Source organism: Saimiri boliviensis, chromosome 6 (genome assembly GCF_048565385.1).
Source record: "Saimiri boliviensis isolate mSaiBol1 chromosome 6, mSaiBol1.pri, whole genome shotgun sequence".
Classification (NCBI taxonomy): domain Eukaryota; kingdom Metazoa; phylum Chordata; class Mammalia; order Primates; family Cebidae; genus Saimiri; species Saimiri boliviensis.
The window spans coordinates 15,847,797-15,862,721 of NC_133454.1; the positions used below are offsets into that span (position 1 = coordinate 15,847,797).

Sequence of the window (14,925 nt, forward strand, 5' to 3'; positions counted from 1 at the left end):
AATAAAGAGTTCTGGTGGCTTTGCATCTGCAGTTTTGGTTGTTGATGTCCTACCTAGTTCCTGCCACTCCTGCTTTGACTCTATGAGCTCCCTCAGTGCACTTTCTGTGAGCCAATATATTTCCACTTGGCTTAGCTAAATTGTGAATTGAGTTTTTATTAAAATAATCTTGACTAATATACCCCTTTCATCCAAGACTGGTTTTGTATCCCTTCTTTGTGCCTTCAGTAACATCCCGTGTTTACCACTGTATCTTTGAAAAGAGTGATGTCTAATTTATCCATAATTACTTTAGCAGTGATCACACTGAATTGTGGCTGTTTATCTGTCTCTGTCACTAAACTGTAATCATCTTGACAGTTAGGACTTCAGTCTTGGATATAATAGTTTCTTAGTCTATGTGAGATGAATGAATGAATGATCAAATGAACAAATGAAGTGTGACCTAAGATCATGGGCTTTGGTATCAAAAAGATCTAGATTTGAATCCTGGCTCCATCACTTATTCTCTGGGTGACATGAGACAATTTGCTTAACCTCTCTGAACCTTGGGTTTCTTTGTTACCTGTAATCTATAAAATGTGGATAATAATGCCTACCCTTCAAGAATCTCATTAGAATTAAGTGAGAAATGTACAAATGCCTAGTACCTAGAAGAGCTCTGTAAATGGTAACTTTAATAGAGAGGGTAACATGGAAAGACTTAAAGATAAGTGGAGAGGACTCATTGGTCACCACTAGGGAAAGCATTGGTCACCTTGGATCTCTGGGAAGGGAATATATGGGATACTTTTAGGAACAAAGGTAGCTAGAAAAAAATGATTGAACAAAGAAAACAACCACGGCAGAGAAGAACCAAAGTGGTTGCTAAACTAAGTTATTTGAGCACAGTGATCATATCTATTTTATTAATATATTCTTAGCATCTAGCATTGCAAATAACCTTGCAAATGTTTATCGAATAAATGAATGAATATTGATTAGGATCTTGTCAGATTCTTAGCCTTGATAATCTATAGATGTAATGTTATTTAAAATAATGTAAGCATAAATGTAATAGAAACATGTATATTAAAATATATTTAGCAAAAAAGAAATATACGCTTTTTTAAATGTGGAAAATTTAGTTGGACATGGTGACACACACCTGTAGTTCTGACTGCTCAGGAGGCTGAGGCAGGACAGTTGCTTAAGCCCAGGAATTCAAGACTGCAGTGAGTTATGATGACACTACCTGAGAGCACAGGATCTCAGCTTGGGCAACAGAGTGAGATCCTGATTCTTTTTTTTTTTTTTAATTGCATTTTAGGTTTTGGGGTACATGTGAAGAACATGCAAGATTGTTGCATAGGTACACATATGGCAGTATGATTTGCTACATTCCTCCCCCTCACCTATATCTGGCATTTCTCCCCATGCCACCCCCCCAACTCCCCATCCTCCACTGTCTCTCCCCTATTTTCCTCCAACAGACTCCAGTGTGTAGTGTTCCCTTCCCTGTGTCCATGTGGATCCTGACTCTTAAAAAAACAAATGTGAGGCGGGGCGCGGTGGCTCAAGCCTGTAATCCCAGCACTTTGGGAGGCTGAGGTGGGCGGATCAGGAGGTCAGGAGATCAAGACCATCCTGACCAATATGGTGAAACCCTGTCTCCATTACAAATGCAGAAGTTAGGCGGGTGTGGTGGCACATGCCTGTAATGCCAGCTACTTGGGAGGCTGAGGCAGGAGAGTCACTTGAACCCAGGAAGCGGAGGTTGTGGTGAGCCAGGATTGTGCCTCTGCACCCAGTCTAGTGACAGAGGGAGACTCCATCTCAAAAACAAACAACAACAACAACAAAAATGTGGACCAGGCATTGTAGCTCAAGCCTGTAATCCAAGCACTTTGGGAGGCCATGTTGGGCAGATCGCCTGAGGTCAGGAGTTCGAGACCAGCCTGGCCAACATGGTAAAACCCCGACTCTACTAAAAATTAAAAAAAGTAGCCGGGTGTGGTGGTGCATGCCTGTAATCCCAGCTACTTGGGAGGCTGAGGCAGGAGAATCGCTTGAACCCAGGAGGGGGAGGTTGCAGTGAGTCAAGATTGCACCTTTGCACTTCAGCTTGTGCAATAAGAGCGAAACTCCATCTCAAAAACAACAAACCACAACAACAACAAAAATAAATGTGTATGTGTCTTTTTTGAGTATTTTTCCTGAATTCTTTTCCTCTTCTTAGGACATGTATTTTGTGAATTCACTTTACAATATCAGACAACCATTTAATCAACAAAATTTTCAATGTTTGTAAGACCCTTTTATTTAAGAGGACCCTTCTAATTTTCTAGTCATGTGTCTTGAAAAATGACTAAACAAGCTCCATGAAGCTTGAAATTTAAGGAAAAGCACAGAATAAAAATGTGAAAAAAATTACAAGTAAGTTTAATTCACATTTTTAAAGACTTTGGAACTCACTTTTACAAAACTTCAATACCCTATTGTTAAAGTGGTTGTTAAAATTTCAGTTTAGGAAATTTCCCTGTCCTCAATCTTGCTTTCCTTATATAGACAAGAAATTCAGGACTTGAATCACGAGACCTTGATCTTTGACAGTGAGGGAAAAACCTGAAACTCTTCTTTCAGATTTGTTTTGCTTCCAGTAAAATATGAAGCATTTAAAAATTCATCCCATCTCTATAATGACATCCAGGGTTTTTCCTTATTATCATGACTTGGGAGATAATAAGTCTGACCAACAGAAATTGTGTCCACAGGAATAGTCAGCTCTTTTCCCTACCCTTAATTTTCACAGGATAGAAATTATCTGAATTTTAAGTTTTGTATTTTGCCTTTTCCAGTTATCTTTCTAACATAAAACTTTTTCATGCCATTAAAACATCCCTATAAATGTAATAATGTTTAGTGGCTACACAAGACTTTTTATGAATATATCATAATTTTTGTAACCATTCCCTTTTTTTTTTTTAACATTTGGGTTTTCAACTTTCATTTGTGACAAACCACCCTACAATGAAAAGCTTTGAGCAAAATGTTTTCTTTCAAATTATTTCCTAAGCAAAGATCTCCCCAGAAAAATTACTAATTCAAAAGGCATAAAAATATCTTAAGTTCTCAGTACCTACTGTCAACTGACTGTCACCAACAGTTTAAGAGAGTACCTATTTCAATATGCTTTTCCAGTCCTGGCTAGTCTTAACAGAAAATTTTTTGACTAATTTGGTATGTGAAATTGTATCTAATTTTAACTTGTATTTATTGGATCACTGTAGAGGTTAAATTCTTGGCCATTTTTGTTTGTGAATTTATTTTTCTCTTAAGATGTTAATGTTTTGTTGATATGTATAAAATCTTTATTATAATAAAGTGTAGTGTCTAGGCTGGGCGTGGTGGCTCATGCCTATAATCTCAGCACTTTGGGAGCCTGAGGCAGGTGGCTCATCTGAGGTCAGGAGTTCAAGACCAGCCTGGCCAACAGGGTGAAACTTCATCTCTACTAAAAATACAAAAATTAGCCGGGTGTGGTGGTATGTACCTGTATCCCAGCTACTTGAGAGGCTGAGGCAGGAGAATTGCTTGAGCCTGAGAGGTGGAGGTTGCAGTGAACTGAGATTGCACCACTGCATTCCAGCCTGGGTAATGGAGGGAGACTCCATCTCAAAAAAAAAAAAAAAAAAAAAAAAAAAAGTGTCTGTCATATTACGGATATTTTTCTCAATTTAATTTTTACCTTCAACGTCCACTTAATACATATTTATCTGAATCTCCCCCATGTGCCAGGCACTAGTCTAATCATCAAGGATGAAGTAGACACAGTCCCTGCCTTAAGGATCTCACAGCCTAACAGAGGGAAGCTGGTGGATAAACAGTGATTGCAAGAAAGCTTTCACATCCTCCACCAGAAGTACAAAGAGGCTATAGTGGATGCACTAAAAGATGTGAGTGACCCATTCTACATGTAGGGGCCAGGAAAAGGCTTCAGAGATGATTCTTAATTAAGAACAAAAAGCTTTACTAGATTGACAAGGGACAAAGTAGAAAAAGGCATTCTAACACCTAAAGATAGGGCCAGAGAGCTGGTTAGTGGATTTGGGTTTGACTGAGGAGTAAAATGTCAGGACAATCCAGTGGACGAAGGGCCTGGAGAGACCTCAGAAGTCACATAATTCTAAAAATTATACATAAATTTATTTTTTAAATGAAGTCTAATTGAGTAAGCTTTCCTTTTCTGATCTTACGTAATGTTTAAAATCCTTCCTAGCCCCAGAGATTTGATGTTTACCTTCATTTTCTTGTAGTTTCTGTTCACATTTAACTAATCCATCAGGAGTTGACTTTGGCGTATAATGGTAAGCCTCATTTGGATCTTAGGTTTTCTGTTTTAAAGTTTATATGGTTCACTAAACTGCTTTCTGTAGCCTTATTTTGCTAATGGCTAAAAATAGGGGGTGCTAAACATCTAATAAAGAATATATCTATGCCCAGGTGGGGACATGCTAAGGAAAACAAGAGAAATTTCACAGGAGTTTGCTATTTTAATACTTAAACACCAAAATGGAGGTGTGCCAAACACTGCGGGTGCAGACATGTAGCCTTTTAGGATCCTGGCTCTCAGAATACTACTAGTAGTTTGTATTCATAGACTGGAAACTTTTGAGGACTCAACCGTGTTTCCACAAACTCATTTATTTACATGATAACTGAAGAGGAGAGAGGAGGCATTTATCATTGCCTGCTTCATTTGTTTACTACTACCAGAAATCAGGTGGAGTCAGGTTTCCCGTGATGCTGGCTGGAGATTGGGTGGGGTTGGCATCTCTGTGCTGGACAGGCCAGACACTGAGACAGTTGACAACTGAGAGCTGTGATTGGTTAGCAAGGCAGAAGTAACCCGACCACATCGGCTCTGGACTCCCTCCGATTTGCCTGCCGTTACTGGGTGACATGCTGAAGACCTGCCCACCAATCACAGGGCTCCTTACTGGAAGAGCCCGCTGCGGGGGTGTGCCGAGAGTCGCCAGCAACGCCCTGCAGCCTTTGAAATCGGAGGGGAAAAGACTGCAGTCAGCTCTTCGCTGGAGGAGGGCACCTATGCCCCGGAGAGAGCAGGCTCCCAGGATGGACACGCCGCGCCCTGAAGAATCGTTAGAGAAGCAAAATGAAAATCCGAACAACCAGGACGAGGAGATGGAGTTTAAGGAAATGGACGGTCTGAGAGAAGCCTTGGCGAACCTCCGGGGACTGTCGGAGGAGGAGAGGAGCGAGAAGGCGATGCTTCGCTCCCGCATTGAAGAGCAGTCCCAGCTCATCTGCATCCTGAAGCGGAGGTCAGATGAGGCCCTGGAGCGCTGCGAGATCCTAGAGCTGCTCAATGCAGAGCTGGAGCAGAAAAGGATGCAGGAGGCTGAGAAGTTCAAGGCCCAGGGTGAGTACATTCGGAAGCTAGAGGAACGCTTTAGGACCCTAGCAGCCAACCACGAGTTGATGATCCGCTTCAAGGATGAACACAAGAGTCAGAACATCAAGCTGAGGCAGGAGAATGAGAAGCTGAGGCTGGAGAATAACAGCCTGTTCAGCCAGGCTCTGAAGGATGAGCAGGCCCAAGTATTGCAGCTCACCATCCGGTGTGAGGCCCTCACTGGGGAGCTGAAGACGCTGAAGGAGAGGTGTGCTCAAGATGCCTGCCAAGCACAGGCCCGCGAGAAGGAGCTGCTGGCGCTACAGAGCCAGCAGGCCTGCACCCACACCAAGGAGACAGAACAGCTGCGCAGCCAGCTGCAGAGCCTCAGGCAGCAGCACCAGCAGGCTGTGGAGCAGATGGTGAAGGCGGAGGAGACACACAGCAGCCTGAGCCAGGAGCTGCAGGCCAGGCTGCAGACCGTCACTAGAGAGAAAGAGGAGCTGCTGCAGCTGTCCATGGAAAGGGGTAAAGCGCTTCAGAATAAACAGGCAGAGATCCGCGTGCTTGAAGAGAAGTTGGAGATAGCAAATGAGGCCAGGAGGCAAGCACTGGAGCGGTTTGAGCAGGAGGCAGTGGCTGTGGACAGCAACTTGAGAGTCAGAGAGCTTCAGCGCAAAGTAGATGGGATCCAGAAGGCCTATGATGAACTCAGGCTGCAGTCTGAAGCCTTCAAAAAGCACAGCCTGGATCTTTTAAGCAAGGAGAGAGAACTCAACACCAAACTCCGCCATCTCTTTCCATAATGAAGTTCCTGCTTCCTCTGGCTTCCAATTCAGAATTCAAATATTTGTGTCTTAGCATTACAGCAAGAGTAAAGTTGATATCCCATTTATTATACTTTAAAGCACAAAAGGCAACTCAAGGAAAAGCTACTTTACTGTGATATTGTTGTTTTTATTGTAAAGCTGTTATTTTTCAGTTCTGCCACCTAGAATACACAAGATTTGCCAGATTTCCTTCTGTGCCATAGAAATCTCCCTGAATTTACTAGTGGTATTTTCTCCTACCCCATAACTTACTCATTCTCAACCTTAGATATCTTCATATATGTTAGGATTTTAAATTAGCAGCTTCTGTGATTTAAGCCAATCTAAATGCAGTGAGATGTGCCATTGTGAAAAATAATTAGTACAATTACCCATTGTAGATAGTTAGGCTTATAGTCTCCCATAGTTGAGATTGTAAGCAAACAGGTATCATCATAATAGTGGGAATACTTTGTAGACAAAAAAGGTGTCTGACTTTATTTTGCACTAGCTTGGAAAATGACTGAGATCTTTAACAAAGTAGGTCAATTTTATTCTATATGAGCAGTATGATTCAAATAAGTTACATAAAACAATTTTTATTTTTTCTGCAAGCTTAGATAATATTCCCTTTTTTGGTTTTCTCTTTAAAAAGAGGATTTGTATGTACAATAATGCAAATATCAGTAGCTTAATTTAATATTGCACAATATGCTAATAGATAATTAGACAATTGGGGGTAATAAATCATAGCAGACAATATGATCTATTATAGTAACTCAGAAATTGTTTTCTGTTTCTATTAGCATGTTTTTTTGTAATTAAATTTTTCTTTTTTAAAAAAGTCTAAGCTGAATGTGTATATGTATGCTTGCAGCATTTTTGTAGTAATACCTACATTTTGTAAGAGTAGTTATAAAAACATGACAGGTATATATATATATATATATATATATATATATATATATCTCCATGTAAAGTTCTTAAAGAAGTTCTCAAAGGTAGTTATATTTTATTTCTTTACTTAGTTATTGATAAACATTATTATGAATACCTCTCAAAATAGATTTTATTTTTCTCACCCATTTTGGTGAAGGCTACCAAGTTACATAATGAATTTAATTAAAAAATATGTCTTGGTACCTTTTTAATAAAACCATTTCCAAGCAAGTGTTACCTTAGGTAATTTTTTACACCTCTTTTTTTCACACTTGTATTAAGATTGTTATTAAATACAAATTTTTCTCGTCAAAATAGAAACCACACTTCCGACTTCCAAGGACTCTTTACTTCCTTCTACAGGTTACCAGGAATCAGAATATAGGAGCTAAGTTAATCATGGTTATCCTTTGTTGAGCCCATACTATTTATCATTGTGTTGAAGCAATTTGTATGAATTACTTTATTTAATCCTTAGGGCTATTCAAGAAGGAAAGTGTGTTCATTTCTATTTTAAGGAAGAGGAAACTGATTTCGGTAATTTTGCTTAAGGCCACTTGGTCACTGGGGGAGCTGGGATTTTGATGACTACACCACACTGAAAGATAATTTTTGGTGACTGAGTGCCAGGTGCTGGGGTAGGTACTAAGAAGAAGTATAAAGAAAGAAGCATGTTTACTGCCCTGAAAGAGCCCCCACACAGTCTAGGGGCAAAAATAATAATTACATATACTGTGATGTGTTTTCATAGGGGATGTTAGGAGGTCACAGGGGAAAGACGTAGGCAGCATCTTCCCCCTGCGTGGTGATAAGGGTTGGGTTGGCGGGGAGGACTCCTAGGGATGATTAATTTATTCAGGTGGAGACAAGGGAGAAGGGGTTGAGACAGCATCGTGTAGACAGCATGCAGGTATTTTTAAATGCCCAGAATACTTGGGGGAATCATAGCAGTTGGCAAGAGGTGCCGAGAAGCATGTGTACAGATAAAACTGTAAAGAGTAGGTTGGGGGCCGTAATATAGGGGACTTTGAAAGCCAGGCTGGCCCGTTATAAAAGAGAGAGAGAGGGAGGGGGCGAGAGGAGGGGCACACGAACGCATGGAAGGAAGCCGTGGAGCCCGCCCGCCTCCCCCCACCGAGGCCCGTGGGCCTCGTGCGCAGGCGTGCCGGCCCCGCCCCTCTCTACCGCTGGTCCCTCCCGCAACCTGCAGGGTCAAATATCCGCCCACCTACCCCCAAACTGCAGCTGCGTGGTAGTTCTGGGGGCCCAAGGTTTGCGCACAGCCTGCGGGGAGAAGTGCCCTGAGCAGAGGCCGAGCGGTTGTGGAAGCGGGCTGAGGGCCGTTTGGGTATGAATCTCGGAATTCCGGGTACTGGAGTGTGGCCTAGAAGGGGAGTGTGCTCCAGGGACTCCATGTCAGGTGGGGGAAGAGCGCGTCTGAACATCGCGTGGGGGAGTAGGGCGGGGTAGGGGCGCGTGTTCTCTATAACTCGGGGGCAGGGAATGAGCCCAGTTGCCCTGGTCTGAGGTCGATGTGGTTCCAAGCTGTGCTAAGGAGTTGGTAAACATTTGATTGTTTGCCGTTTTGTAGATCCTAAGTGGTCAGATTTGGATCATTTTATAAGGTTCACCCTAATACTCTTTTGAAAAATTTTGAAAGTGGGAAATGAGAATAGAATGTCAAAGATAGATGCCTCTGGAGAACAACCGAAAAAAGAGCCCACTTCCTAGACTAAGAGGAATGTGCACCTATCATGTGTCAGGTGCTTTTCATTCCACCCTCATAACTCCCAAGGGAGGTTCAATTAACACACTTTTACATATAAAAAGGGAAGACTCAAAGAGGGTGACTTGTCCCAAGCCAGGAAGCTTTGGGGGGGCACGAGTGAGATTTGAACCTAAAAGGCCCTGGGTATGCCGCCGCCCCCACACCTGGTTTAATGCTCACTGTTGCTGTCGCGAAATTTTTACTGATTTTTTTAACAAGCGGCCTCACATTTTAATTTTTGTTCTGGGTACTACGAAGGAAATAGTTGGACCTGTTTTCTGGCTCTAAAACCCTTGCTTTCTCCCAGTATACAAACTACTTTCTTAAGAGCCTTAAAAACGCATTGTTTTCTTCGTCTGTGCTCCATGGTACTTTGTATTCCACTCTGTCAGTCTTCATATTTAATCTGTGAACCAGAGCCACATCAGGAGATAAGCAACCAGGTTATTATGTTATACTGCCCTATTTAAAGTTATGCTTATCACTGAAACAAACTGACCAAATGTATATCGGCCCCGTCCAAACTATTGCCTTTGAGGGGAAATTTAAACAACATTCTTTTCTAAAGCAGATCTAGATCTATATCCTTGCTGAATTTTTCTGCAACATCCCTGAGCAGTAGCTCTCAAATGAAAGCAGAACAGAGATCCTAAAAGCAATAATGGATGAGTAGTGCTGTGTAGCTGATAGTTGTGACCTTTTGTGTTAGCTAAACTGTGAGTTCTTCAGTGTGCCCTAAGGAACTTGTCTGGTTCCAAAAAATTAATAAAAGAGAGCTTCAAAAGAGGAGAGTTAAAGGAAAAGTGAACTGACTGGTATTTTCAGAATACTGCCTTTGCTTCAGTTAGATAAAATGAGTTCAAGGTAGTTTGTTTCTAGTAAACAAAGTATTAATAGAAAATCTGTGTCAGCCTGACTCCAATATATTAAACAATTATTTTTAAAAAGTCGGTTGAAGGAGTACCTGCTCAGGTGCCTGCTGTTCTACTCAGCCCTCGTTTTCCCAGATACCCGTGAGGTAGCTGTGGCTGGGTCAGGTCAGGGGTGATTCTGCCTTCCACTATGACAAGACCAACAGAGCTGGGGCAGACTTGAGATACCACGTCTTAGCCCACCAAGAAACGAGGACAGTGACTCTTAACTGCCCCTAAAAGCCTACCCTCCCTCTCCAGACAGCTTGTCTGCTAGTGTTATTGGCCAAAATTGGGTCATATGCAAATACCTCAGCCCAGCATTCATAGGGCATGTTGCCAGCATGTTTGATTTAGACCAATCAGGATCCACCCTGAGATGGGAATGAGGCCAGTCTGTGCTTCATAGTAGAAGAGACTACCTGGCAAAGGCAGGGCTCTGCCAGCAGGAATGAAGGAGGCTGGATGTTGGATGGACCATCAGCATTGCCTTCTGTGCTACATCTATTTAGACTGCCAGAGCCTTATCAGGCAGAAAGCCTTTTTAAATCTTTAATCACAAGTCTTGGCCTCTTTTAAAAAAAAGTGACTGGAATTTAGGGAAGTGGCTGAGAATAAACTTTTGGATGTTAACAAATTGGATGTGACTTTCTGAACACTAAAAACATCTTATTAAACTTAGGGGTGCCTGGAGCTGTACAGATGAGTCTCCCTACTTGATGCTGTTCTCTCTAAAACCTTCTGTTTATTGCATCTGGGAAAAATGAATCCAGGAAAAAACTTGTTCTTTTACAGAGCTGTCTGGTCATTCATTACACATTCAACTGACTACAATGCCTTCACAACACCCTTACTGCCCAGTCCCACAAAGGGACTCCTGCTTTAGCTACTTGCCAGATAGTCCCCACTCGATGCTCTAATCCACTCTTATTTGTACTAGTCTGAAGTAGTCTTCTTTTTCATGTTTGAAGTCATTTATTACATCATTGTTACAGCAGAAGATTGGAAATAGCTTACATACCATCGGTAGGGAACAGGTTTATAAACTCTGGGTCCTTCACGCTTTGGAACACAATGTAACTGTAAAACAAAAGGAAAAGGAAGCTGTTAATGTACTGATAAAGAACTATCTCCAGGACATATGCAGAAAAAAAGCTATAGAACAATATCCATATTATAGTATATTCTCTATAAGGGGGAGAGGAGGAAGAGGGGTATTAGCATGCAAACATTTATTTCTGTCAGCATAAATAAATATTGGAAAAAAGTTGTTATTGGTGTGGAAGGATATAGAGAATGAGGTGATCAGGAATAGGAATGGGAAAGAAACTTCTTAATGTATACCATTTTATATAATTGGACTTTTGAACTATGTGAATATATTACTTATTAAAAAGATAGTAAAATTGGAAACAAAAATAAAAGATCTTCCACATATCTGTTTAACTTCCCAATAAGCTATATTTTTGTTTAGGTGATTCAAAAGTGCACATTTTCCCTTCCGCAAGAACTGGGTAGGCACAGCATATTTTAGATAAAGCCAAATATGGCCTGACAGATCTGGGTCAGAACATTCAGCTGGAAGCTGCTGCTTTCACAAATGTTCAACAACATACTGCTAATGACAATATCTTTTTCTTCCCTAAAGAATACTTCCCGATAATTAATATTTCTCTCCTAAAGATTTGGATGTGTTAGCTTCTCTTATGGATTTTCGCATCTGTATAAATCTCAGATTTGAGAGAGCCTGTTTTCTCATATAGTCAAGCTTTTAGGCTTTGGGTGTTCATTTTTGGTTTTACACTGACATACCAACAAAAGGTAGTGGAGGTAGAGCAGGCCCAGCCATTCTGATCTTTTCATTTCTCATCTTCCTGATGCTAATTACTAACTCATTCACTGAATATATTGCATTAATTTAACAAATATTTATTGAGAGTCTATTAGCCAAGACACTATGCTAAGTGGTGGGATACAATGGGAGCAAGATAGAGACCTTATTTTCACTCACCTTGCATTCTTCTGGATGAGAAAAATGCTAAACAATAGGAGGACATGAAAGTGCATAGCAGGGTCCTGCAACCTAATGTAGGAGTGATTAGAGGAAGCTTTTCCTGGAAGTGGATTTAAGATACCTGTAGAATGTGTAAAACCTGTCCAAGAGAAGAGGAAATCATAGAGTACAGTAGCTTGGAAAGCTTCACAGTACCTCCTGTTCCTGATCAAGTAAACTGCCTTTCCCAACAGCTGTACCATTCAGGGCTGCAGAATAAGCAGCTCCAAATAGACTCAAGAGATTCTCTGGCCAGATTAATCCCATTATGCTCACATTCACATTTACTTTAGTCCTTTTCAGAAGTCTGAGCCTTCATAATCTTACTTAATCCTTCTCCTCCCCCACCAGCATCACCAGGCAAACTCTTTGAGCCCTTACTCAGATCTGTGACCAGCAAACCAGCCGAAGTATTAGTGCAGTAAGCAAAAGGGTGCACTGGCATAAGACTGCTTAGATTCAAATCCTGACTGTTACTGGGTGGCCTTAAATAAGGTCTTAATGGGTGAAGAGGTAACCAGAAAGCTAAATTCTTCAGTAAGGAAGATATATGAGGATGACATGGCATGAATTTCAAATTGGTATAACCATACCAAGAAAAGAATTATCGAAGGCCGGGCGCGGTGGCTCAAGCCTGTAATCCCAGCACTTTGGGAGGCCAAGGCGGGTGGATCACGAGGTCAAGAGATCGAGACCATCCTGGTCAACCTGGTGAAACCCCGTCTCTACTAAAGATACAAAAAATTGGCTGGGCATGGTGGCACGTGCCTGTAATCCCAGCTACTCAGGAGGCTGAGGCAGGAGAATTGCTTGAACCCAGGAGGCGGAGGTTGCGGTGAGCCGAGATCACGCCATTGTACTCCAGCCTGGGTAACAAGAGCAAAACTCTGTCTCAAAAAAAAAAAAAAAGAATTATCGAAAACGCATTAGAAAACAGTATTTTCAATGAATATCATTCCAAAGACAGATTTGCAAGGAAATCTTAGTAAATTTCATTCATTAGTTAGTTGTAATATTGGCATTGTATTAAAATTTTTATATATATTGAAGCTAAGGCAAAAAATAATTATGTTAATGTTGCTAGGGAGAAAATTTTCAGGGTTTAAATGCAAGTACTTAAAAGTTAAGTAAAAAATTATTTAATGTTTAATTTGAATTAAAAATTCCAGTTCTAAACCCTTGACAGTTTTTCTGTTTTAAAAAAAACAAAACAGCTCTGTCAACTGAAAGGCCTAGAAGCAATAAAAATCCAATGCAGTGAGCATCCCTAGGGCCTGCTTCTGGCCTCCCAAAATTGTTTTCCACCAAATTGAAGAAAGCCTCCCTGGAGGAGAGGCTGACTTCAGAACTGGTGTAGGAAAAGTACAACATAAACCTGATAAATCTAGTTATGTCAGAAAGCAAATAAACTATCAGAGACTAATGGAGTTCTGTGAAATAGACAAGAGAGCTAAATTGGAGGGGCTTTCAATGGCCAAGGATGATTAATTTGAGCATCAAAATATATAACTATAATTGAGTGAAACACTGAATATCATTGTGATACACCCCCAAAAAGATTAATTACGATTAAAGGAGAATAATCAAGCATTTATTTTCCTTTGCCTATTCTCTGTATTTCAAGAAAACAAAATGGCTCATAAGTAATGAAAGTTGCTTTTCGCCGAATAATTCCAGATAAAAGTAAAAATGTATTTTTAAGACCGGGCGCGGTGGCTCAGCCTGTAATCCCAGCACTTTGGGAGGCCGAGGCGGGTGGATCACGAGGTCAAGAGATCGAGACCATCCCGGTCAACATAGTGAAACCCCGTCTCTACTAAAAATACAAAAAATTAGCTGGGCATGGTGGCGTGTGCCTGTAATCCCAGCTACTCAGGAGGCTGAGGCAGGAGAATTGCCTGAACCCAGGAGACGGAGGTTGCGGTGAGCCAAGATCGCGCCATTGCACTCCAGCCTGGGGTAACGAGCGAAACTCCGTCTCAAAAAAAAAAAAAAAAAAAAAAAAAATGTATTTTTACAATAATTATGTTGTAACCTAGACTGAAATAATTTAGGCACTAATCATCATTAGATGAAACCATTAGGAGAAAGGTTAATGGGGAATTTTGCAGTGGGGGAATTAGACTGTCACCCCTTGAAAATATTGATCAATCTTAGCATCATTAAAAACAGGACAGCTCAGTATTATGCGCCTCCTGATGCAATGCAGTCTGTAAAGCAGCACCTCCTAGGAAGTATTGTTGCCAAAAATGTTGAACCTTAAGATAATTAAGCCCTAAGAACTGAGTTCCTATTTACAGAAAATATGTGGGCTAGTGGGAAAAGTAAAATAACATCACAAGTAAGCAAACAGGCAAATCTAGAATATGGGACATTCAATAGGACAATTGACCGCATTTCAAACAAACAGCATTTGAGAAAGGGGTTGGGGGATTGCTTTCCTAGATTAAAAGAAATTTAAGAGACATAACAACCAACTGGAATGTGTAGAATTGTTTGGATCTCAATTCAGTCAAGTCATCTGTAGTCAGACATTTTTGAGACAACTGAATGTGGACTAAATGATAACAAGAAATCCATAATTGTATTAGTTTATGTTTATTAGGCATTGTGGTTATAGAAAAAAGTGATTTAGGTCCCCAGCACTAGGAGAGGCCAAGGCGGGTGGATCACCTGAGGTCGGGAGTTCCAGACCAGCCAGGTCAACATGGTGAAACCCCGTCTCTACTAAAAATACAAAAAATTAGCTAGTCGTGGTGGTGGATGCCTGTGTCCCAGCTACTTGGGAGGCTGAGGTGGGAGAATTGCTTGAACCTGGGAGGCAGTGGTTGCAGTGAGCCAAGATCACGCCACTGCACTTCAGCCTGGTTAACAGAGTGATACTCCGTCTCAAAATAAAAAAAAAGAAAAAAGAAAAAAATAACTTTACAGCCAGGTGTGGTGGCTGGAATTACACCTGTAATTCCAGCATTTTGGGAGGCTGAGGCAAGTGGATTGCTTGAACCCAGCTTAAGACCAGCCTGGGCAACATGATAAAATTCCGTCTCTAC

The 14,925-nt window shown here is 41.1% G+C and overlaps 1 protein-coding gene across 1 annotated transcript; it reads left to right on the forward strand.

Moving 5' to 3' along the window:
* Positions 1–4,175: 4,175 nt before the first annotated feature.
* On the forward strand, positions 4,176–7,469 carry CCDC89 (coiled-coil domain containing 89). Its single transcript, XM_010345627.3, has one exon. The coding sequence runs from the start codon at positions 4,942–4,944 to the stop codon at positions 6,199–6,201; it is 1,260 nt and encodes a 419-aa protein (XP_010343929.2). The 5' UTR covers positions 4,176–4,941; the 3' UTR covers positions 6,202–7,469.
* Positions 7,470–14,925: the final 7,456 nt, after the last annotated feature.